The sequence below is a fragment of the Pavona decussata genome, unplaced genomic scaffold (assembly GCF_977016875.1).
Source record: "Pavona decussata unplaced genomic scaffold, jaPavDecu1.1 SCAFFOLD_192, whole genome shotgun sequence".
NCBI lineage: Eukaryota > Metazoa > Cnidaria > Anthozoa > Scleractinia > Agariciidae > Pavona > Pavona decussata.
The window spans coordinates 102,501-129,013 of record NW_028145601.1 but is presented as its reverse complement, the minus strand read 5'-3'; the positions used below and the strand labels follow the sequence as shown (position 1 = coordinate 129,013).

The following is a 26,513-nucleotide window of genomic DNA, read 5'->3' as shown; positions in this document are numbered from 1 at the left end:
AGTACTTGGCTTGGATGATCAACGGCCTGTTCGAGTATACTCTGGCTGGAAAGAAGAAGGCACCATCAAGAAATCTTGTACTTCGATGGGTGCACGAAGCATGGCGAGAGATTCCAGCGGAGATGGTTACTAAGTCCTTCAAGACCTGTGGAATCTCCAACTCTTTGGATGGAACTGAGGATGACGTCGTGTACACTGAAGAGGTGCAGGAAATCGACGACGATGAAGAAGACAACGAGTTCGACACGGAAAGTGAAGGCGAGAGCGATGGCGAGTAAACTGTTGGTCAGTTGAAAGCTCTTTAACAAACGGCTCCTTTAGGAGCCACCACATATATAAAAGTCAATGACCAACTTCAATTTGTTTTTTCATATATTTCTGTATGCAGTACTATCTCGGCTTATAGACAAATAAATCTATGTTTCCCATGAATTTGCTGTTTCAGAAAAATTTTGTTTGGAAAAACACTCGGCTATAAGCCGAGGACCCTTCTCTAGTTCAAATTTTCGAGATTTTGGTAAAGTTTTGTGAAAAAAATTGCTCGGCTTGTAGACAAATAAATACGGTAATTTACTTAATCTATCATGAAATTGTATATAAAAAATGTGCAGATCACTATTGCTGGCCACTTAAAACTTTGTAAGACAACAGATAACAGATAACAGTTCACATGCAAATAATTTGGACAAATCCAAGCAAAATCAAAAAACAGCCTACAATTCCACAAAGGTCGGTTATGCTCTCATCCCTTTAATTATTAGTTCTACAAATTATGGTAGGGAGCTCTGCAATGTTGTATGTAGTAATGTATATGTAAGCAAAACCATAATAAAAACACATGAGACATAAAGTGATAGACTCTTTAACCAAGTGGGTCTACAATTTATTATAATTGTCTTCCACTTTCAGCCTATGGTGTTTACTTCTTTTGAAAGAGTTTCCTGGAATGACTAATGTCATGCACTACATGTGATCTCAAGTTTTCTTGTCAAAAGAGTAGTAAAATATTATTTAACCATAACGCATCCCTCATCATGAACATTAAAATACCGTATGGTCTTACCGGACTTTTGCACCAACATCTTCAAGATCGAACTCAGGTGGTTCTATGTCAAACTGCTCTTCACCTGATCGCCCATTTTGTAGAAAAAACTGAATGGACCAATGAAAAACATTGCAAATTAGTAGATTAGAATATGTAGTAAAAACCAAAACACAAAACACAGAGAAAACAGGGGGAAAACATTCTTTCTTTATTTATTTCTTTATTAAAAAATTAGACACAACATATGTGTGGTTTTACAAATTATCAATGAAGAACTTACAATCAAATTAAACAAACATAAAATAGATATGAGACTTTGCAGACTTTGGTCATGTAACATATTTATTTGCAAGCCTGTAATGTTTGCACTTTTCAAAATGCAATCTGACTGAGACCTCTTAAAACTATCAATTAAAATATTCCAGCGTCACTTTACTTTTCCACGAAAGAGCAGAAACTCTGAGGTAGCTTTGCGAGTCATACAGAACTGCTTAAAAAAAAAAAAACAACTAAAAATCGACTAGTAAAATTTTGCGAGGGCTGACTCTGCTACTATAAATTAAAGAACATTTGTTTTTTACGCTCCCAAAAAAACAGACACAAAAAAGTAGTATTCTTAAAAGTCAATAATAAATTAGTGATCAGTACTTTTTCACAACAATGTAAACAATTTTAACTTAAATACTCTATTACAACTACTTTATTTTACTTTTTTCTAATCAATACAAGGAATTTCTCTCTAGTTTATATGTTCAATGCATTAGTTAGAGAAAACATGAATTACTTAATTATTGCTACTTAAGGTGGCCAAATACAGTTTTTTAGTGTACAGGTGTTAGAAGACGTTATTTGGAAACTATGTACTTCTGGGCGCCCAAAATTGGTATGGTGTAAGACTAACTAAGAAAGAATGGATTCTTGTACGTCTTGTCGAGCTAAGTACCGTTTCCATGGCAACGCAGCGAACTATTAAACGTCCATATATTGTAGGTTTCCTTTATTTTTAGAAAATGTACTCATTAGATTTTTTCCATTTTTTGTATCCAGATAAACTCACAAAACACTGACACAGTTGCACTATTTTCATGTAATTTTAACAGACAGATCTCCTGTAAATATTGATTTTGCATTTTAATGTTTTGTGAAGATACCCTAGAGCTGTTAGATTAAGGTTTTTCTTTGTAGGCGAGTTACGCTTTTAGGGAACTATTTTCATGCCAAATTTTACAAAATTCTAATGAGCGGTTCCTTAGAAAACAGTTCATTTCCACGAAAACAACCAGTCGCAATTTTTTGGTCAAATGCGCATGCTTGGCTTTAATTGGGTTTCATGGCAAAGTTGAAAAGCATGCAAAAGGTCTCGGTGAATGACTTTTTTGCTAGGAAAGAAAAGAAAAAGAGTCCAGAAACAAGAAACTTAGTTATTTAGGATCAAAACTTACCTTTATTATCCATTTCATGTGAAATTGAGGGATTACTTTATCGACCGCCGTATTTACGTACCACAACTCTAGCGCGCGCTTAATAGCATCACTAACAGAATCTGTAAAGCGCGCGCAAACTGTGTTCGGCCACCTTAAATGTTTTGCATAAAATACAATGTAAAGCCAATTTGGAGCATGTATTCAATCATTTTCTTCACCCCCCACCTCCCCCCCCCCCCCCCACCAAAAGAAAAAGATGGCAGGAATCCAATCTTTGAAACATTACCCTGAAGCTTCCAAATTTCGGCAGCTCCCGAACTGAAAAGAAAATCCTATGTACCTCCTCAGCAAAAACTTATTTCCTTAGGGGGGTGGAGGGGGTGGAGAGGGGATATAAGAAAAAAGAATTTCCCTTTTTTGAAATAGATAACCGGACAAGGTTGTAATTGAGTTTGGGGTTACATGAACTTTGAACTATAGCCTTACAACAAATAGTTGATATCACTTACATCAACTATGTAGTGACGTTTACAAGTCAACAGGTATTATAGATTATATATGGTGAGAAGTCTGGTTTTCTTACCTCTTGTAACTGGGCTAAAAGCTGAAACAGAATAAAACATAACATAAATTAATGAGAATGATGTATTTATTATTCAGTAAGTGACACAGGCAGTTCAGAAAAAAATCTGACTGCTCCTATCAGGAGTTGAACATAAGACCTTCCGATTACTAGTTCAGATGCTCTACCACTGAGCTACAGGAGACTCGTGGGAGCTATTACAGTAGGTCATTAAATTAGGTTCATGGGACAAATGTCCTGCATACTGCTACTGATGGAACGTCATGTGTGGCATACGCACAATGGAATGAATGTGATGGAATATTTTAAACCTGGTAAATAAATGACGATGATGTATTATTCAGAAAGTGACACAGGCATACTCGGAAAATAAATTATTGTTACCCAAGTAAAAAAATTAATGCTGTTTATTATCGTCGCTCCTTTACTGAATGATGGGTAAATTAAATCACTGTCTACAAAAAAAATAGTCCACACCCAAAAGAGTGATGCTAAATATAATGTACCTGCCAATATGAGCTGCAGTTGGAGTTTTCTTCTTTTTTTTGGTGGCGGGGGAGGGTGGGGGGGGGGGGGGGGTTCAGAGAGTAACCTTCCCAATCTTCAGAAAACTTTGGACATTTTAACATGTTACTTTCGAAAACATTGCAACATTTAACTGGACATTTTTGGCAATGTTTGGAAACTGCGACTCAAATTAGGGCAATATGAAGATGAAAATCTCATGCTTTTGACTCAGGAAAAGTTGGTAGGGACACAAAACTGTTTGATGTACAATTTTCCCTGTAATGTATTATAACTACTAACACTTACAACTGGATTTAAGATCATCACAGTTTGTTGCCTTGACATGTTGAAATAGCACTGTCCCGGCAATGGTGAACTGAGCACCCTGGAGGAAATCCAGCTACCTGCATTTGAAGGGGTGCCTGAAAAAAGCCCTAAGTGACTTCTGATAAACTGCTAGAATCTCCTTCCAAATTTTCTCGTTTTGCTAATGTGAAATAAAAGGAGAATCTGACCTTACATCAAAAGTCACTTAAGGCCTTATTCTGCGCACCCCTTCATTTGTGAATTGTATCCCCCTTGATTAGTGAGCTCTGATTTCACAACTTTTTTTTAATACAATATACAATTAAATCACTTACCTTTGCCCTACGTCCACAGAGATTTTCAAATCCAACAATAAATACTGCAACTTGCTGTTGATACTAAAAGACAAGACAATACAGCACTTGCACTTATTACCTTTGGCTATCTAGAATGAGTTATATCATTGCAGCCTTCAGTACGTAGTACGGCAAAATAATGTCACTTCCACAAATCTGATGGTAATAATTAAACCAAGATAACATGGCATTTAACATTATGCCAGTGTGGCCTTAATTTCAAAGAAGAACACAATGGATTTATTTGCTAACTACATTCTAAAGTATCCGAAACATGCCATTTTCACAGATTTGTACCCACATCACTTTATTCATAATTAACTATTATTTCTACAATGCACGTATAACCAACACTTCTTTGTTATTGGCTTTAAGGAAATAATGAAATGGGTGATAATCAAAATTGAAGTGACTCCTGCATTTGTTACCATGCACTTACATTGTTAGCAATGACAGATATTTCAAAACTATGATGCAGATGAGCACCTGAAGAGATTCCTACCTTTCTTTTGGCCACTGGATCTGACAAGATTATAAACAGCTGAGTCTAGAAAAGATGCGACGAAGCTAATGATTAATGAACATTTTCAGATTGAAGATCTTTTCAATTTGTGAGGAGTAAGGTGAAAAGTTTCTGTTTATTATTTTACAAAATAATAACCAGGGCAACAGTCATACATCATTCCGTAGCTTGTCCAACATCATGGTAATTCACAGATAATAGAGAAATAATTAACAAATAATAAACAAATAATAAATTGTCAAATGCCAGTTTTACCTCACCATCATCTCTGGTAGTGTTTTAATAATTTTCCCACGTTTAAGCTAGGATGTGTCGAAGGGATTCAGCAATGTACTTGGTACTAACAAATTTACAATAATAAATTGTGCAGTTCCAGAAAAAATCCATACCCACCCCATGGAAGATCATCGGAAATTCCGAGTGGGAGGGGGGTCTTAAAAGTCAAAATTTTAGAAGCAAAGTATGAAGCTAAACTGGAATTTCCTGGGGGGACGAGGGGTGCAAAACAAAAAACCTTTCATGGGGGAGTATGGATATTTTCTGGAACTGCACATTTTTATTACGATCTAAAATGAATCTTTTATCCAGTGATTGATAAATTTAATGTGGGTTCAAGGAGGATCACAACAGTTTTAATTTTCTGGCCTTTGGGGTGGATCTTTTCAAATCAGAATTTTGCACAAAAGGTATAATTCAATTTAATTTATTTTTCTTGGCTTCATTGGTTTCCAAGTGACAGCTGTTACCATGGCAATGGTAACCCAAAGCGGTTCATTTTAGATAACACCAATTATCTTAAAATCTGGTCAGACACTTTACAATGAAACTTGAAATCACAATTTGTACTACTCCACCTTTATTAAGACAACTTTGTGGGTCAACTAACAAGAAAATCTGTAAGAGCATTACAAGTAAACAATAAGAATCAATGTTTAAGGGCCAAAATGTTTTGTTATTCTTGCATTTTCATCATAGCAAAACATTCTCAACATACATTGAGCTGCTTATGTGGCTGCAATTTTAAGATATTTGCGTGTTAAAACAGCTTGAATAAAAGCACAAAAGATCGTAATTTGCAGAAATTGAAAAAACTGTAATCCATTCTTCATTCTTCATTGTCTTCAGCCCATTAATTACATCCCTCGGAATTAATATAGCTGTCTCATGCTGGCAGAATACAGTGTATCTTCTCAAACACAAATCAACAGTGACCCTCAAATTGGACTACACGTACAAAATTGTGTACAAGTACAACTTCAGCATTTTGAACCTATTGTCTCCAATCTCTAGGGTCCTCACTTCTAAAAGGTGGCCCGCACCCTGTGGCCCACCTCAAAGCCCATGGCCTGGTGGCCTGCTGCCCACTTCCTATTTCATGGGCCAATGACCCACCTCAAATGCCATGGCTTGGTCTTTTTTGTGCCCACTTCAAGATGGTGGATACTTACCATGACAGACTTTTACCTAACAAAATAACGCTCTGGTTAGCCTAAATAGCACCAGTCTGATTAGCATAAATAGCTCTCTGGTTAGCCTAGTTTAGCTAACGTAAGCTAAACTAGGCTAACCAGAGAGCTACAGTGTATTTAGGCTAACCGGATCGTTAATTTGTCAGTTACAAGTCTGTCATGGTAAGTATCCGTCATCTTGAAGTGAGCGGAAAAAAATCCAGGCCGTGGCATTTGAGGTGGGCTGCAGGCCGTGGGGCTATATAACTGGGAAGTGGGCCAGGGGCCGCCAGGCTTTGAGGTGGGCTGCTGGCCGCTGGCCGCGGGTCGTGGGCCACCTTTGAGCAAAACCCCTCACTTCTCCCTGGGTATGATACTGAGTGGTAAAGAAAAAGATCCAGAAATGAGATTTGTGTGACAGAATTGAGCTGTGAAGTGAGAACTGAGCTTTTAATTACTAAAAGTGTGCATACTGTTTTATTTTCAGTGAAAAGCTGATCTGGACACTCCTGCTGTACCCTCTCTTTTATCTTTTTTCCCAATATTGTATGAATATGAATGAAGGAATGAAGGAATGAAGTCTAGGCTTTGTACAGACACATTACAGCACTGTATAGAAACACGTACAGGCATACAGATGATTTTCTGCACAATTTTCATTGCATTTGGCCCTACAAAATTTTGAAGCCAATTAAGAACCTTACATGCAGCATGCTCAAATTCATTGTTACAAAGCCTAGTTTTCATACATCAGGAAATCATAGACATCCCTGATCGTATGGGATGGTAGCAGACAAATCGGGAAAATTGGGAGTATTTCTGAAATTCAAATTTGTACTTTTGGAGGAGTCGGCGACAGTTTTAGCCTTATACCAATCCTCTAAATTGCTTCGCTCCAGTTCCCCACTTCCCCATGACAAATAAAAATAGCATCTGTCGCACATGATGTCTGGAGATTTTCCCAATTGATTTCTCAGCAAAACCTGGGACAGTCAGGAAACAGTAAAAATTCCCAATTGTCTGGTGAAAGCTAAGCCTAAATTATTTCCTGTCATAAATTAACATAAAATTCCATGTCTTTCCATGACCATGGAAACCCAAAAATTATACCACTCACCATAAACTAAATCTGTCACCTTTTGGTGAAGGTAGCCTCACGAGTAGACAGATTGTGAGGCCACTTAAAACACAATTTGATAATATTCGTTCTAACATCTAATTTCACATGACTTTCCACGACTTCGCCTTCGACCTGGCTTTTACAACATTGACATTCCATGACTTTTTAGGATTTCCATGACCGGCACGAACCCCGATCAACAAGTGCACGACACGAATAAGCTTTAAAATGATTAACATGACATCAATGAACATGCATGCTTTATAACAAAATAAAACCTCACCAGAAAATGTAAGTTTAAAGATTTATAGAGCCATCATTAGAAACGAAGAAACCAATGGATATGAACATAAAGATTATAAAACATTCACAACGTGGCAAAATTTATGATGCGTAACTCCAGTGTCATCATGCCCAAAATGAGCATACCGACTAAGCCTGTGTTTTACACGGGGACCCCCAAAAAAGTGCTTTTAAAAGTCTTCAGGTGAACTGGTTCCACGAAATAAAATGCAAAACGACAAATGCTCGATCTACGGCTCAGATTATGAACAGGAAACCAAGTCACGAAAACAACTTCTAAACAAAAGAAAATTTTACAAATTATGGACGCCTATCGGTTCCCAAGAGGCCGCTTCGCATAATGTCAAAATGACGGGTCTGTATTCAATGTGAGCTTACGACCAGGGCTATGTCCGTAATCAAAGATTAAAGAACTAACCATGCTTATACAAGCGTTTTGGTTAATGAAAAAAGAACGATCTTTCTCACCATATCGTCCACAAACTCCAAAGTCGCCTGCTCCCTGATGAAATCCTCGGCGATTCGCTCGACCTCCTTCTCGTCAAGTTGATGGCCCGACAACTTTTCGGTGAGTTCGTACGCGTCTATAGTCTAAGAAGAAGATCAAAGAATGCGATAAAAAACAAAGAAAACAACAAAGTAAAAACGGGGAAATAAGGCTGGTCCAACAGCATTTCTTACCCTTGTTACGCGTTCGTGTATACGAGTCAATTCTTCCTGGGTTTCGACAACTTGCCGCACAGCTTTCTTTCTCGCGTTGTCTTTTAGGATCGCGAGCGCTGGGGCATCGCCCCGCTCTGAAAATTCATCTACTTCCAACATTTTTATATTCTTGTGATAACTATCCCATGATTTAAGCAATATTTTCGCCGAGTTCCAAGGTCAACGGCGGCGTTAAAAATATACAACTAAAATATGCAGATCATCCAGGGGTTGCTATATAAACTTGTTTGTATGAACTCCCAAATAGGCAACGTGTCTCCTCTCTAGGGAGGGGTGCGTTATTGTTACCCACAATCCTTTATTTTACGATAATGGCGGGAAGTGGTTTGTTTTGGCCTTTTTGTGAGTTTTCATCTTAAAACATTAACAACAAACAAAAAACAACAACAACAGCAGCAACAAAAGACAACGAAAAGTATAGAAGGTTACGAAGACAAAAGTCCTGCAACCTGGGAAGAAGGTAAACGTTTCTTCGTATTTTGCGTCTGGGAAACGTGATCGATAAGATCAAAATCATTCACTCGGCCGCTTTTCGTCCGAAATGACTACTATTCATTTTATCGATATTATTCAAACCACCAGGCTTGAAATTCAAAACAACATTGCTGGATACAATGCTTCCAAATAAAACATTTCGAAGCACTTCACCGTTTGGCAAAGAAAATGCTTCCCCTCCCGAGTCCCTGCATGGTCGATACCCCGACCGTCCCCTAAATCCGTCACTGAATCAAAACACATCCAAAAGATAAGGAGCAATAAAGGACCAAAACCAAAAAAAATTAAGAAGCACCCGCAACTGTAAGGGTGCCATTTTTGCTAAGAAGCTGAGAATTCATCGAGTACACTTGTTTCAAAACCCACCACTCGAAATTTCGAACGTAATATTCTGACGAGTTTCGGAGACCCAGGGGCAGTCAGTCGGGGCTGGGCGAAATGGCGCGACGAAAGTTCTTCTTCCAGGTTTTGAACAAGTTTAGCCTGCGTGGCTAGCGCGCAAGAAAGGGTTAGGGCGCGGAGGGGGAAATCGAGCGAGGATGCGATTCCACTTCTCTCTAGCTTCTCCTTTCTAGCCCCTAACACGCAGGCTAGAACAAGCTCTTCTTTCCGCTCAAAGGAAATTATAGACGTAAGCGCGCAGGCTAGTCAGTTCCGCAAAACCATATGGAGACAATTTTGGATCAAATTTCATGGATTTTTGGTTGTGTCGAGAGCGGCCGCTGGCTGGAACAAAGCACCTTCTTGGAAAATAAAACAATACGATTCTAACTAAGAAAAGACTACACTTTTATTTTCTGACGTCTTTAAGACGTATCAAATATAGATAAGTACACAGCATAGGCAATCACAGAGGGCAGTTATAAACAATGATCGACTTGTCATCCGACACGGACACAATCTTGGAGCCAGTGGCATTGTACTTCACTCCCCAAACCTGCAGAAAACAAAAGAACATGTCAGCGAAAATACTGATAATACATTTGGGTCGATGCTCACAGTCTTGCTACGCACTTATCACTTAATAGTTTGTCACCGATCCGATATTAGAATGACAATGACATGGCGGTGATTACTCTTTATTTGATCCAACCAGAGTTGTAAACTCTTACTAATTTCATAAGTTTTCGAGTTAATAATAAGGTATAGTATTGAGCTGGGGAGCAGGGATGGCGCAGAGGTGAGATCACTCGCCTCCCACCAATGTGGCCCGGGGTCCGATTCCTGGACTCTGCGTCATAATTGGGTTGAGTTTGTTGCTGGTTCCCGTCCTTGCTCCGAGAGGTTTTTCTCTGGGTACTCCTGTTTTCTCCTCTCCTCAAAAACCAACATTTTCAAATTCCAATTCAATCAGGAGATTTTTCCCAACTGTAAAGCACATTTGATCATCTTGTCATGGAATTATGAGCTATACAAGTTTACAAATTTTAGAATTAAATTTAAATACCTGATCGTTGTGTTGGTAAAATGTCTGTACACACTGTCTTGATCCCGCATCCCACACCCTCACAGTCTTGTCGCTGGAGCTTAAAAAATTAAAACAACAACAATGTCAGCAAAAAGTTTTTATCTTTATCTCTGGTCATCTTTAGCTCATACACTACTCAGGAGTACCTAACGAGAACATTAAACAAAATACCTAAAAAGGTTGCCTTCTGTGTTCCCAGATCGTCTTGTGTATGTGTCTTTTTTTAATTCTCTTAGTCTTGAAATTCGAAATGCAACAAGTACCGCTTCCTTTTGTAGTAAGCTGAAAGCATTCCTCTTATCATTTATTTCCCTCTGCTTTCACTTTCATTTTCGCTTTTTTTAGCCTAACTTTGATTAATATGACTGTAATATATTTTAAGATTTGTTGTAGCTCTGCCATTGATTTTGGCCCCATGTGTAACTATGATAATACTTTGTTCTAATTACTTAACTAAGGGAGCCCATTCCTTATAAGCCCGGTAACTTCCTTTTGGCTTCCTCGCCATTAGTGTTTAAATAATTAGTTTTTTTGATTTTGTTCAATTTATGGCAAAACAAAAAACTGAAACTGAAGCTGAAACATTTATAAGCATATTATTTGTATAAGCTAAAGCCTGCCGCACACTTGAGGAAAGAGCTGAGCAAACTGCCTCGCGAGGCTCAAGTGTGCCGTTGAGTTTTCGTGAGAATTTCGCCTCGCGAGGCAAAATGTCAAATAGCAAACATGATAGATAATTTCCTCACGGCCTCGCAAGGCGAAAAATAGGCAGTCTCAGACTGCATGTGTCTACTGCAGTTATGGTATAGAAATGTGATATAAAAGAATTGAAGAAAAGGGAAATAAGACTGAAATGAAAACGAAGAGGGAGGAGTGGAAATAGGACAGAGATAAAAAAAAAATGGTTGTAAAAATGTTGCACAGAATACTGGTGAGATTGAGATTAAGCTGGGATCATTTACCACAAACATTTTGTAAGAAGAGAACTGTAACTTTATTCTAACATAAACAATATATTATATAATCTTACAACGTGAACCACAACTTTGTACTGAAAGCAATGCAGCAAAGTTCTAAACATAAAGTACTGAAAGCAAAGTTCTAACCTGAAACGTAGGCATAAAATGCAACAGAAACTATTAATTAATCTATACTGAACTTATGAATGGCAAGTAGCATTCTTTAATCCTTTGACTCCTGTCGTGTTTTCATAGTTTTAGCATAAATTAACTTTTTCCTGCAGCGGTTTAAAATGCGCAGTAGATAAATAAATATCATTGGCTTCCAAAATTAACTGCATATTAAACTGGAATGATTAAACAAATGTTTTCTGACGTAAAAAAATATCGTTACTATTAATCATTTGCCGAAAAACACACTTGAACGCAAAAATATCTAAAATTCACAGCATGTTGATGAAGACCTTTGGCATATCAAATTTCAACCCGCTTATGCGAATTGTCCTTGATTACGCATTTGTCGCTTCTTAAACGCATATATGAATTGACAAAGACACAAAAATCAACAAAAAGCTTTTCCAACAAAACATTTTATCGAAATAAACGATGCATTTGCTACTAGAGGCCAAAACTTTCAGTTTTTTTGTTTGCGTGCGTGCAAACACGCATGTAAAATTTGAAGACACTCCAGAAGTTACAGAATTCTGGTTCAAATCATCACTTAAACTATTTGTAAAAAGCAAATCAACATCGGAAAACATCATTTACCGTATTGTCGCCATTGTCCTGATCCGGAAATACAATCGCTTATATCTCGGTCAGTCGAGGATTAGTGTCGGCTTTCGATAGGATTCCAATTGGGATTCCTGTGGCATTTACACTCTTACACTCTTTCACTCTTTCACTCAACCCGATGACATAGTGTCTACGCTTCTCTAGAAGCCGTAGACACAAAAACTCACAAAACTCAACCGCACACATGATGAAACAGCTGAGCTAATCGCCTCGCGAGGCAGTTTGCTCAGCTCTTTCCTCAAGTGTGCGGCAGGCTTTATAAGTTTGATCTGTTAATAGGATATTTTAGCTGAAAATTTAAGTTGCTGAAAGCTTTACGAAACGGAATTTTATTTTCTGAATTTATGAGCTGTTGTTAGCCTGCGAGCAAGCTCTTGGGGAGAGGGGAGAGGTAGCAAGAACTTGCTCGCAGGCGAAGCTGTTGTTGGTCTTTCAAACACTCGAAAGAGTTTTTTTATCCGATTTCCGGATACCTCAGTCGAAGTGGGTTAAAAAAAAAATCGTTGACTTTGCCTCGCTTTTTTTAACCCAATTCTCGGTGTTTTGGAAATAGGATGAAACACTCTGTCGTGTTTGACATATCATGAACACCGCTGTAGTATGTTGAAATGGCGAACACTAGAAACTCGAAGAGAATTATTATTCTAAGTTCAGTGTTATAAGACAATTTCTAGTATAGATCGTCTTCCTTTTCACGATTTCTTGGAGTTCACTAAACATTATTATGGTAAACCAAGTTCCATCATTACTACAAACTTTTATGTCATGATCAGAAGTGCGACTTGTACTGAATTGTTAAAAGTATTCCGGCGTTGTTGATATGTATCATTAAGAGCAGTCTGAAGATTCGCATGAAAATTAACTACAACAGTAATGTAATTAATCTGTAAATTTTAAGTTTTATAAACATTTTTAGTTGGAGGAACTTGTGTCCACAAAGGGAATCTCCTTTCAGGAGGTGTTTTTTTAACTTGTGTTGTGTTTTCTCTTCCTGAATAAACTATCATGTTATGTTATGTTACGCTACGTTATATTAAGCCACGTTACGTTGCGTTACAAAACAAACTATAACAACAACGACTGCTTGTTTTATCAACAGAGTTGATAACTAAAGGTAAATTGGCCACCGTAAAGAGATTCGAGTGCTGACGTTTCGAGCGTTAGCCCTTCGTCAGAGCGGATCCATTCGTGATTCGCTTTGACGAAGCGCTAACGCTCGAACCGTCAGCACTCGAATCTCTTTACGGTGGCCAATTTACCTTTAGTTATCAACTCATGCGATAAACCAAACGTTCGTTTCTACTCCCCACCGACGCAGCACCACAGTCAATTTGTTTATAACAACAACTACGGCAACAACATACCTTGAAACAAAGTGCGTGTTATCTGGACAAAACGAAACACCAAGAACCCACGAACCATGGCCGGAGAGAGTTCCTGCTAAGTTGGCATGTTGTCTGTTGAAAGTGAAGGAAAGACCAAGCAACGGACAACGACAACAACAAGTCATTCAAATCTAGGCACTGCCAGACTGGTCATGAAATTCTTTTACATCATTTTCTACCATTCCAATAGACAAATGCGTGATGGACCAAACCCTGCAGTCCAGTGTATAGTCAAACCGCAATTGTTAAAAAGATGGTTATAAACGCGTTTTCAGAAACTTTTTGTCAACACTCATGTTGGAGTTAATTTTTCCGAATTTGTTACGCCGTCCTCTTGAAATGTTTCGTTAGGACCGACACAGTTTTACCAAAATGGGAAAAAAGTCTTCGATTTCAAGTCATTGGCAGCTCAGTTTTCGCCGGTGTTTCCAAGTGTAATACGTCTTTGAACAGATTTTTGAATGATAGTGATCACTTCTGATGGTTACGCATGGAGGGAAGGCAAATCACAAAACAAATCCTTGTTTTGTCGCTCGCTTCTATCCATACGTAAACATCATTTGCAAAGAAAAACTCTCCTCGTTGAGCAACATGTTTTTAAATCTCCATTGTCGTTCCGTCTTGTTATCATGTACGTGTGGACGAAAAGTCTAACCTTATACTAGAACAATCCTGTTTTCGAATGAAGCTAACGGCCGAAAACCTATGCTTATCATGATATGTATCAACGGGTCTAAACAATCGACTTACACAGGTCCATAAACCATATGCAAAAATGGCTGACATTTTTATATTCTTTATTTGCATTCATATTAGCCTAACTAAACCCGTTCTTGATTTCAACAATCAAGACTATTTTACCTTGAACGAGGCTAGTAGGGCTAATCATAGTTCAATGCAGGAAAAAGAATATTAAAATGTCAGCAATTTTTGCATAGGGTCTATAGTCAGCTATTTCTCACGTCTTTAGTCCCAAAATCTAAATGGTGCAAGGCCGGACTACATTAGCAATTAAACTTCGAAAAAATCCCGACCACGAAGTGATAGCTAATGTTTCCCGAACATTGAATGCTCTTGTGCAAAATACAAGCTACCTAATCAGGATTTGTTTTCCGTATAACTAAGTTCTCTAACGAATGGTACACGTCATACATCTTGATGTGGTTGTCATCAGAAGCAGTAATCAACAGCTGAGAGTCTGGCGAGAAGGTTAGAGACCTGATGGGCATGGCATGACCTGCAGGAAAAGAAAAGTTATAAATTTATAAAAACAAAAGTGGTTAATTCTGTGTTAATTCCCGTGAGTAATTGTTCAGCGGCTAAAAGACGCGTATGCTTCGTCTGGTTAGTCTTGCCAGCCATGACTCTTTTTATCCACAGTCCATTTTGAATTTATTGCAAATTAAAGAAATTATACATTATTTGGTTTAATCAACATAGTTGCCAGCTAAAGGTAATTTGGCCACAGTAAAGAGATTCCAGAGCTGATATTTCGAGCGTTAGCCCATCGTATTCGCTCTGACGAAGGGCTAACGCTCGAAACGTCATCTCTGGAATCTCTTTACTGTGGCCAAATTACCTTGGCAACTCAGCTGCATGATAAAATCAAACATTCCTTTCCACTCTCCCACCGACGCTGCACCACAGTTCCTTTAGAAACTAACTCCGCTGAAAAAATTATGATACGACGTCTAATTTTTGTGTGGAAGTCATAATCACCATCGTCATCATAATCTTTACATGAACACATATACTCACACATATAATCTTTACGTACAAAAAATTATACGAGTGTTTCACACTTATCTTAATTCTCCGTGTTACAATTGAACAAACAACCCCTTCCAAGGCTACCCCGGGGCAACTGAATGGGAATTTCAGTGGAATCCACGGAGTGGTTCTTCTCTCCACTGTTTCCAGGTCGAATTGGAATTTGGAAACGTTGGTTTTTGTGGAGAGAGGAAAACCGGAGTACCCAGAGAAAACCTCTCGGAGCAGGGACGAGAACCAACAACAAACTCAACCCACATATGACGCCGAGTCCGGGAATCGAACCCGGGCCACATTGGTGGGAGGAGAGTGCTCTCACCACTGCGCCATCCCTGCTATCCCACGGATGAATCGCGCAGTGTAATCCTTGGCTGAAACCTTAATAATCCTGGCAAAGCAAGTAAACCTTGGATAGCTTGCAAACCAGGGTGTAGCAGCTAATGCAATTGGCCCCTAAAGGTACCTAGACTGCAAAACTCTCGCTTCTTCCCTCGAAATTCACGGAAGGAGACGCGAAGCGCCGAAAGCGTTAACACGCTGGACGCGAAGCACCGAAAGCGCGAACTCGCGAGACACGAGGCACCTAAAGCGTTGATTGACACGCAAGCGTCTCGTTCTCTACGGGCGTATCTCATTTTTCATTTCCCGCTCGCTCCAGAGGTTTCGTGCGAAGACCACGCGTTGGAAAAATGGACCAACGCAAAAACTAAGAACTGCTTTGGAGACTAAAGAATAACAAACAAAGTAAACGGCAAGTACTGTAGAGTATTTTTACAAAAGCTACTATATTTTTTATAGTATACATTTTTCGGATGAAACTTCATCCACCTCCAGTACAAAAAACCCGCTAGTGGGTGTGAAACATGTATAAAATATCGTAACTTTAACAAAAAAAAAATATTTCATGCCTGCTAGCTATATGAATACCGTAGAGTATGCTTTCATGCGCAATGACCACAACTTGAGGCAAGTTATTACGACCGACAAATTTTCTCACCTTCTAAAGTGTGGAGTAATTTTCCTGTTGTCAGGTCGAAAATGTTGATTATTCCATCAATGGCTCCACATGCAATGTAATGGCCATCAGGGCTCTGAAATCAAGTACACCTCAGTACTATACGTTGTTTATTTAATTCCTTAGAAACGTCTCATTTAACAACAATTTCATACAACATTAGTCGGTTTTCCAAACGCATCAAGCAATCAGTGCTGCCATTCAACCATAATGCAAATATTGAAGTTTGCTTCCCTTTATTGTTACGCAAGTAACATTTAGGTTAACGTATCAGGAAACATTAACTCTGTTCAATCTCGTAGTAGTTGCTGCGTGCTTCCCCACATGGGGGGGGGGGGGGGTTGGGGGTGGGGGAGGGGGTGGTGGGGACTCCCATACAAAAATGATGGTATCAGAATCTCGTGGCGCAAATTCAATTTCCCCACTAAGAAGTACAAGGAACAACGAGAAGTGTCCCTGGAATTGACATCATTTTACATACTGACATACATAAGCTGTACTCATAGTGAATTTTCCTCTGGTATCCAAGGCACTCTCCTTCTTTCCACTTTCCACTCCTATTAGGTTGATTTTTCCCGCATGGCTGCCAGTAGCAATGAGTCTCGAGTCTGGTGAAAATGCCACTGTCCACGTGTCCACTGTAGACCAGTCAATTGTGTGTAATTAATACTACTACAAAAATGTTTGCCATTTAGACTGCTAGCGGTCCCTTTCTGGATAGTCGAGAAGCCGCGCGAAAGCGCCGAGCGAAAATGCCGAAAGTGCACAGCGCGGCGAGACTGCAACGAGGAGAAAAAAACGAGACGAGACTGTCGAGTTTTCGGCTTTTTCCGCTCGGCTATTTCGCGCGTCCTCTCGACTGTCTAAAGGGAGACCGCTAGCAGTCTAGAGTTCATTGATTGAGTCCTCTTAACCTCTCACCTCCAAACAATAATTGTTTTAAATCTGTTGTTTGTACAAATTATAGTTTCTGTTTCTTTGGAAACTGGGGATGTTTGTAGGTTATATTTATTTGGCACACTTCTGTACATCATTCAGTTTTTTTTAAAAGTGATAATTATGGAACCTGAAGGAGTTGCATGCCACATTGACAGCGAAAAAAAAAGACAACTTTTACGAAAGGGCTTGAGATAAGAGCATATTTTTTACCAATTGCAGAGTTTCTGTATGCACTGCAGCTTTGCGCTTTGTGTGCTTAATGTTGATCAATGCATTTTAACCTCTTTTGCCTGAGGACTAAATTGCCAGGAATTTTGTCATGGTAATACATGGCCACAAAAGTGTTAGCAGTTCCTTTCTAGATTGTCGAGCAAGGGAGTCAATTACATGTACATGTATACAATGGCAATTGAACAGCTCGGGCAGGTTGCCAACCTAGTAGTAAACAGTGCATTTCAGATTGTGTGTCGTCGTTTAGTTCAGATTCACTGGAGTTTTTGCATGTCAGGCATGTGGCCTTAAATTCCTTCAGGAAACGTTGCTCCTATGTTTTTTCTGCTGTTTTCACTTTGCGTGCAATAAACGAATAAGAGCCTATGACTATGGGCAAGATTTCCGTTTTTATCACAAAACGAAACGGAAAGCAGTGGATAAAATAATGGAGCAATGTTTCCTAAACGAATTCAAGGCCACATGCAAAAGCTCTGGTGAATCTAAAACAACAATATGCAATCTGAAATGCGCTATAGGTCGGTTATGCGTAGAGCCCTTCAATTTATTTTTACAGTGTGTTGGAAAATTGGGTTCAAAGTCTACAAGGACAGCACTGTTTTTTTGTTTTTGGCTAAAAGCATAAGCAGTTTTATTTATTTAGCATTTTGTACCTGGCCCACAGTCGATGGCTTTCAGCTGCTTTCCTGTTTCTAAATCCCATATTCTGATGTGACTGTCTAGTGAACTTGATGCAGCAACTATTATGCAGTTAAGGATTTAATGTACCTAGAGCCTTCTTATTCATATGACCCATAAATTATACTGATTTTTCATTATGCACTAGCATCTAATTCCAATACTGTATTTCTATGAATAACAGTTGCCTTCCCATTTTTTTTTTTTGTGCAAGAACAAGAAGCCCCATAGATTCCCTGCTGGCAGAGGCTCTTTTCCTGGTGTTCGTTGACGGGAGAAAAGAGACTCTTTTCTCCAGTCAACAAACACCAGGAAAAGAGCCTCTGTTAGCAGGGAATCCCATAGACAAAGCAGCTTATAGAAAATTTCATATATTTGTTTATTTAATATTTTATATATCATAATAATTATTTGCAAAGGTTTCCCATTGCACGAATACAAGTGTAGTGCCGGTGTCAAGACAAAAAAATAAAGAAGGTGAGATTTCCATGTGTATGTGAAATAAATATAAAATTAAATGTATATATATTGAAACAAAAAATTTTACACCACCACATTATCATTAATTCTTATGTTCTACATGATAAGTTCAAATATCTTGGTCCCCCTTAAACTGTGAATAATATCAGCTCTATAGTCTCAAAAGGGGGATCAGCCTGGACCCTCAAGGGTCAGTTTCTAGAAATATAAATCCCGATGTTCTAAAATTGAATCTTGGCTACTGATTATCTGAAAATGTCCAAATATGAACAACAGTTTGCTCTAGGCTAAAAGAGGCACTGTGGGGTAGTGGGTAGCATGTCAATCTTTTGATTGGGTAGTAGGTGGCTTCATTGCTGTGTTGTTTCCTTGGTTGACATTGTCTCTCTTTGCCCAGGTGTACATATGGTAGGCTCAATTTCCGCATTTCCCGAACAGCGGCTGGTAATCAAGACTATATATATATATAGGTGCCGACAACATACTGCTGGGGGTAACCCTACAATGGACTAGCATTCCATCCAGGAGGGAGTAGCAAATTACTCCTCGTTACTTCATGCACTCGCACTTAGGCTTGCAGTGCGACTTTACCTTACCTTACCTTACCAAGGATCATTATCAAGTTAGTACTCTGAACATTACATGAGAACATGGTTGAATTTGGTGAGCTATAAATCTACAGTACAAAGTGCATGGAAAATAGTTTAGTTATCTGTCAAGGATACGTGTGCCTGTTAAGTTTATATCCACTGATACTACCCCAAGTTGATGTCCTTCAAAGTTAAACCTAGGTTCCAGTTTGTCTTCATTCCTGTCATTTAAATGAATATCTTAATTTTGCATTTTTTATATATTTCTTATCTTTTATTTTCGCCATACTACACACGTTACAAAATACGATACAAAATACAGGTTTTCGAGTGGAAGGTAAAAAAATGGGGAGGAAACCTAAATGGAACGAGGCTTATATGAAATTAGGTAACCTCACAAAATCTTTACCAGAGGACAGTGGTTTGCTGTTTTTGTATCCCACTTCCAGCCAAAATAACTCAGTTACCTTGTATCCCACCTAACTTTTCAGGAACCCATAGGGATCTCACAGATTATCAGAAAATCAAAAAAAATTATGTTTTCACCTGTTAAGAGCTTTGAGTAAAAATTTGAAGTACAGTGTAGGTGGCTGTTCTGGGGACTCACCCATCAGAGGGTAAAATAAGAAGCTGAAAGCCCCTTCCTTCAAGAGGGAAAATTTATAAAAATTGCAAAGCTTTATAGAATTATTGTTTTCAGCAAAAATGATGGATTAGAGTAATGGGAAAGTTAGCCTGCATAGTATGAGTTTCCATGGGTTTTTTAATTTTTTTTTTTTTTTGACCGTGTGAGTTGGGACAATCAGAGCAAACAGTGGAAGGATGGGTTGCGGTGAGATCTCGAGGAGAGAACGAGACACTTGCTGGCCAGGAAAACCCACCATGATTGTGAAAACCTATTTGCCCACAGACAAGACTGTTTCTGATCGTAATGGTGTTAATTTCATTCATTACGACAAGCGTCACTTAGCCAAACTGCCACACTAAGAATATCTGCATTCAACAAACCTTAAAATATCAAAGCATGGAGTGATTTAATTAATATAATAATAAGAAAACACCAACCATCTCCAGCATTTGACCATGTCATCAACGGCACCAGTGACAATATTTTCTATGCCATCTTTGTCACTTGTTCCCCAAGCCACAGTCCAAATACTGTCCTCGTGAGCTAAAAAAATGTTCAAGTTGGTTAGAATGGCCTGGAAGATGTTGATGTCCTCATTGGCAGCAACTGCAGGTTTGGAAAATCTTTGTAGACTGATTCAGTTATAAAATTCATGTATTAGCGATTGAAGAGTTTCCATTATTTTATTACTGTTTATACTAACCAGTAAAGCACTCATGAGAACACCAGAAGTTGAAATATGTCATATATGTTACAGCCCTCTCAAAATGTATCAGTAACTGAATCAATTTTGCTGCATACGTACAGACCATTGTCATAATAATTATTGCTAAGGTACTAGGTTCACACTACGGTAATTTTTCGCCTAAACCCCTTTGAAGTTAAAGCTCTTGCTGTCTACTGGGTATCCGTAAAGCGGGGTTTCACTGTACATGTATCCACAAGGTTTGAATCAACAATTGATTGGAAATTTGATTTTCATTAAAAGTGGCACATTTTAGATGTCACACGGTATCTTACCTTGTTCTTGCTTGAAGCATACACTGTATTGTGACTACAAAGAAAGAAAGAAATCAAGAACATTTGCACAAGTTAAAAATCTCAGGTGAAAACAACCTTCTGTGCCAGGTTATTTTTAATTTATAATAAATACTTTACAAAGTGCCCAGAGGAAGCATGAATATCAATAATCAATACCAATTAATATTGATTGATATTGTAAATCAATAAAAATCAAATTCTTAAAATGCTACTGTGATCAAAATTACCTTTCCTTTTATCTTCAGCATTTGAAAGTACAGGAGGAAGGTACTACGCACAACAAATTTTAAGTTTTAATTCCAACGGGGAAGGTCAATTATTTCAAGCGTAATTTCCACATTCAGTTTGCTGCCATTACTCAATTCAAAAATGTCTGTGAACCACACAGAGAGTTGGCCTGAGTAGAATGTGACGTCATGTTATCCCTTCACTTCACTAAGAATCACCTCCTTGTCTCAAAAACTACCACTCATGTTAGAACTGAAATCAGAGCCATATTCGGTACAAGTAGGCAGGGCTGTCAACCTTACACGTCTTCAAATATGGAGAATATGACTTTCCCGGCCAGCAATAACAAAGTGCCTTACAGAGGCATCACATCACTGGTTAAGTGGGGGGGGGGGGGGGGGGGAACGTACATTAAATGCTACCAGAAATAACGCTAAACATTTCAGATTTTCTTGTCAGAAAGTCGACTCTACGACAAAATAATGGCAAACTTCGTCAATTATTATCCGGGAGATTACAGACAGAAATCTCGAGACCAGAAGAAAAGGCTCAAAATCTGGAGACTCCCGGATTATCCAGGAGAGTTGACAGCCCTGATTAGGGGAGGAAGCTGAACACATTTTGACTGCCTTTTCTCATTTTTCGATGCCACCAAGATGATAAGATGACGTCCAGGAGGGAAGCCACTGCACAAAATTTGTTGGCTCAAGTAGTTGCTGTTTGAGTAATGACAGATGCATTTTAAGGGTATACTTTTGTCAGGTTGGTCTGAATTATATTTTTTCTTGGAGTTGAAGATCTAAAATTATATTACCTTGAAGCCCAAATATCGTGTTAAATTTTTTTTTCGATTTTTGTCGCAGTAGCACTTTAAAGTTGCGTGAGTATCGATTTTTGATTACTCCTTTGGCTTTCTAAATTTACATGGCAATCTTTGTGTGTAATAGCCAGAAAGGACTAACAAGGGATTGAAGGTTCCCAGGCTGACCTCAGTTATTGGTAACTTTGAATGCATTCCCACATTCTCCTCTCTTCTTGAATGAGAAAAACATATTCCACAAGTTTTTTTTAGGTACAAGTGTGTTGCAGGAATCTAATTGAGTGATGAAAATTTGCGAGTCAGCGAGCCATGCGAGGGAGGGGGAGCTAAGGAAACAAAACAAAAAAGAAGAAAAAAATGAGGGAGTTTGGTACGCCCGAGTACAAAACTCGAGACAGAGAACTTAACCCATGGCCAGCAGTCTTATCTCTCGGCCCATCGCAACCCCCCAAAACAAAAAAAAGAATGAATTATTTTGATAACGTGACCGAAAATTTAACTCGTGCCGGCTTACGGCCCGAGTAAAAAATTAGTCCAAAATGTTGTCATGCGAATGTAAATAACATTTATACTGTGGCTCGCATGACTTGCATGACTCACATGATCGTGACTCGCATGACTCGCATGGCTCGCACAGTGGCTCGCATGGCTCGCTGGCTCGCAGATTTTGCAGACCCAATCCAATTCAAGTGCATGCGTAACCAGATTACCACAATGTACACATAACAGCGGAGTGTCACATCCATGTTACCAAAGGACAGAAAGCTCTGGTTTTTCCTCTAAAACAATCAGTTACTGATTATCTACATGTACACTGTATAGAGCGGTTTTCAATAATTTGTTGAGTATCTTAAAACCAAAACCAAAGTAATTACTCTTGCCAATCAAAACAAACATAAACAATGTAATGAACCAATCATAACTCAATACAAATACAAGTATTACCGGCACCAAGCCCGGGAAAACGAGTGCGAGTAAGTCCCAATTGGTTTTGGTTTTGCTTCTCATTGGCTAAGAAAGAAGCGCAAGTTTTGCTAACATGTAGAGCAAAGTAAAGCAAACCCAAAGCAACTGTGAATTACTTTTTACAGTCAATTCAATACTTTTGGAAGTTTCAGTGAGAGGGTATTGATTTTTATTGATTGGTTGAATCAGTCAACATTGATCAATTAATTATTTTTTCATTATATTGACTGACAATCGTTGACTGATTTTCACTGACTGATAACGCGAGGAAATCAAGTCAAGTCACATGTAACAGAGGTCCTTCACCGTCCTTGTGAAATTTGTCGGGAATGTACATGCACAAATTGGTGATAACAACGCAATATTTCGGGCATCTTCTCAAAAAATAGGCAGAACACCCCTCAATAAAACAAATGATAAATTCTTAACTTACCATGATTTTAAATCAGACGAAAAATCATAAGAAGCGGTCAATCTATCAAAGATCGATTCAAAGACCTTCAAACGCCCGCCATTTTGAATCAAGGGCTCACGTTCTGAAGTCAGCGTCCCTCACAATAGCGCACACTCTGTGTGCATGGTGCAATCTTCCCGGTTGGTTTTCAAGATGGCGTTTGCTGGTAGAACACTCAATATTCTTGGCCGATCTGCTACCCGTGTTCGCTCCACTGGAGTACTGCCTTTACGTGCACAGTTTGCGGAGGGACCAGGGAACGTGAGTTGTTAATTGTTGTGTAGTTCCCTTGTTTCTGCGCTATCGATGAGTTTTGGGATAATCATGCACCTATTTGAAGAGACGTTTTCGCGTAAGCTGGCACTTATATTGTACTATATGTGGTCAGCGTAAGGCAAGCATGGATACAAATGTTGTTGATTTACGGGCATCCTTAGTAATCCATTATCCCGTCCATGTGAAACCGTTGCTGTATTAAAAATCTAACACAGTTTCTGGCTTTTCATACTAGTGGTATAGTGACATTGCCACTAAAGATAAATCCACCCTCCCAACCCGGAATGTTTTGGGCTCCCCCCCCCCCCCCTATAAAAAGTTTAGATTTGTGGTGTCATTTTATCCAGCTACCGTTACTCCCACGTCTCCATGTACTCTCCCTACCGCCCCCCCCCCCCCCCCTTTATACTTCCTCTGTTTGTAAAAGAATCCACAAGTATCCATTTTTGGCAAAAACAACAACACATGCAGTGCCCCATGCCCCTTAATCAATTCAAATCCAAAATCATTTTCACTCCAAAAAATTCAGCTCCTGAACCACATTCTTCCCCACTGTCTGGACCGGAGGACCAAAACTGCTATTTACTGAACTTGAAATGAGTTCCTTCAGTTGAAAAGTTTTCAAATTTAGGTCACAAAATATTAATTCGAAATCTCAAAACACAACAGACCCAAGCTTTTCTTTGGCTAAAAGAGCCTGGATATCCAGTAAGGGGATTTATTTTCATCATTGTTAAAAAGTCAACAGGTTATTCAGGGCATGTAGTCTTAGGCTTGAAAAGACTGTGTTTTCCCCCCAAATAACCTGAACAAAATTCTTTGGTACTGGTAGATACATTGTTGGAACCATCCCATAAAATAGTTAGTTAATAGTGGAACAATAATATGAAACATATATTTCTAACTGTGGATGAAAGATCAAAGAGAAGAAAACTCCTCGCAGTTACCTACGCAACTTAAGCAGTTGCAAAAAGAAAGCATGAAAAAAATTCAGGCTGAATTTTTTTCAGGCTTTCTTTCGCAACTGCTTAAGTTGCATACTAACTGCGAGGATCTTTCTTCTATTTAATAATATTATTGAAGTTCACACATTTTAAAATAGCATGTTGATATTTTGCAGACAAAATTTCTTGTATTTAGGGTAAATTCCCAAGCCTTTGCATAAATAAGCTCCTTTCCTTTTCTGTGACATCAAAGTTTTGAATTAAAAAATATAATTATTGTTCCTTGAAATGAAGGGCTGACAGTATAGCCCCCAGGGGGGCTACTCGGGTATAAACGTGGCGTCGGGGTCCGACGGAGCCTAATATTTTGCACCCAGAAAAATACATGGACCTTATATTGTGCACCCAAAAAAAAAAACAAGACTGGAAATTTTAGACCCCAAAAAATACATGACTTTTATACCCTAAAAATGCAATCTTAAGAACAGTATACATACTGCCTTTCTGCCTTTTGGATCTTGCGGGAACTTTGGCTTGAATTGCATAAGCGCTATTAGCCTGGCAGAAATTCGAACCCCCAAAAAAAGCACAGATTTTTCAGACCCAAAAAAATATGCGGTTAAATCTTTAACCCAAAAAATACAGGAGTTGAAAATTTTAGACCCAAAAAAATACGTCGGACCCCCCCCCCCCCCCTCCCTCTGTCACGTTTATACCTGAGTATCCCCCCTAGGGTATAACCGGCCTGAATGACTTTTCAGATTGCCTTTTGTTGTTTGTAGCTCAGATTCACTGAGTTTTGCATGTGGCCTTGAATTCCTTCAGAAAACGTTGCTCCGATGTTTCATCCGCTGCTTTGCGCTTCATTTTGTAACAAAAACGGAAATCTTGCAAATAATCATACAATTAGGTTTTCATTGCAAACGAAGTGCAAAGTGGCGGATAAAACATTTCCTGAAGGAACCTGAAGCAATGTTTCCTGAAGGAATTCAAGGCCACCTGCAAAATCTCTGGTGAATCTGGGCTAAAACAACAAAAAGCAATCTGAAAAGTCATGTAGGTCGGTTATGCTCTCAGTCCAACAAAATTAATAATTATACACTCAAAGCTTGCCAATATGGACCTTGTTGTATTCTAGGGGTGTCCACATTGAGTCACTTTTGGGAAAAATACGTGGGTTGGGTGTAATAATGGTGTAATAACGAGATGCTCATATTTATTAGGGTTCAGTTACTTCAGTAGCTGTCGCATCCCCAATGAATGACTTGAAATGTTTGGTTGAAAACCTGATAGTGTCCATACAAATTGGGACCTATCTTTTTCCTCTTTTATTTGTAGAACATGCCTTTCCAGACAAAGAACAAGCCAAGACTTCTGGCAACCATGATCCTGTATCTAGGAGGGATGTTCACATTGCCCTTTATTGCTGTGAGATTCCAAATGGCCAAGCAGAGTGGAAAGTAGTGTGAAGATAAGCCACAAGAAGCACTGTGATTCAAGTGGATGTCAAAAATTCATTTCTTTATTTCAAACTTGTAATTTTTTAGTCATTATGAATGTCGTAACGAACACTTTGTTGTAACTTGGAAAAATGCCATTGACCATTGGTTTGTTAATTAACTGAGTATGTGTGTATAAAATTTGAGGTTTTACAGCTGAAGTTTGCTGGATTGGTCCAAATAAACAGTTTGTGAGTCTTGTATCTTCTGTCAAAATTCCTTTCTCCTAAGGGACGAGTTTTTGCCAAGCCTTCAATTCTAAACCTGATTTCCATTATGATTTAGACAGACTCTGACAAAGCTGTCATAACTACCTGGGATACTGTTCCAGCTAGACTGTGAGCAGTCCTACTCTTTCCCTCAGATCACGCATGCAAAGCACTTGTAAAATAATGCAAATTAGACAAGTGAATGAGGAGGAATTGGGAAGAGGGGTTCTCGCAGCTCGCGGCTTCACCGCTCTCTACTTGCTAGAAATCACACGAGCATGACAGAACTTAGGAGAAGAAAGAGA

General features: G+C 38.8%; 3 protein-coding genes and 1 long non-coding RNA gene across 5 annotated transcripts in view; 2 read left to right on the top strand and 2 right to left on the bottom strand.

The window, feature by feature from the left end:
* The window catches only part of LOC146461983 (uncharacterized), a 41,912-nt gene extending 33,348 nt beyond the window's left edge, over positions 1–8,564 (bottom strand). For both annotated transcript variants that reach the window (XM_085086179.1, XM_085086180.1), the window contains exons 1-6: positions 8,297–8,564; positions 8,084–8,206; positions 4,724–4,768; positions 4,201–4,263; positions 3,053–3,073; positions 1,064–1,152 (exon numbers count right to left, since the gene is read on the bottom strand). In XM_085086179.1, the coding sequence (XP_084942305.1) occupies positions 1,064–1,152; positions 3,053–3,073; positions 4,201–4,263; positions 4,724–4,768; positions 8,084–8,206; positions 8,297–8,437 (482 nt within the window). In that variant the 5' untranslated portion in view covers positions 8,438–8,564. The remainder of the gene's footprint in view (positions 1–1,063; positions 1,153–3,052; positions 3,074–4,200; positions 4,264–4,723; positions 4,769–8,083; positions 8,207–8,296) is intronic.
* Positions 1–26,513, top strand: part of LOC146461977 (uncharacterized) — an 81,793-nt gene that overhangs the window by 4,992 nt on the left and 50,288 nt on the right. The window lies entirely within an intron of this gene.
* Positions 9,606–23,382, bottom strand: LOC146461982 (uncharacterized). The gene is made up of 11 exons (XM_085086061.1): positions 23,260–23,382; positions 20,792–20,825; positions 20,209–20,314; positions 19,279–19,364; positions 18,049–18,135; positions 16,715–16,863; positions 16,208–16,301; positions 14,584–14,677; positions 13,420–13,512; positions 10,281–10,359; positions 9,606–9,770 (listed from the first exon to the last, which is right to left on the bottom strand). The coding sequence occupies exons 1-11, from the start codon at positions 23,260–23,262 to the stop codon at positions 9,681–9,683; spliced, it is 915 nt and encodes a 304-aa protein (XP_084942187.1). The 5' UTR covers positions 23,263–23,382; the 3' UTR covers positions 9,606–9,680.
* LOC146461981 (cytochrome c oxidase subunit 7C, mitochondrial-like) lies at positions 23,383–26,202 on the top strand. Its single transcript, XM_085086063.1, has 2 exons — positions 23,383–23,541; positions 25,839–26,202. The coding sequence occupies exons 1-2, from the start codon at positions 23,404–23,406 to the stop codon at positions 25,962–25,964; spliced, it is 264 nt and encodes an 87-aa protein (XP_084942189.1). The 5' UTR covers positions 23,383–23,403; the 3' UTR covers positions 25,965–26,202.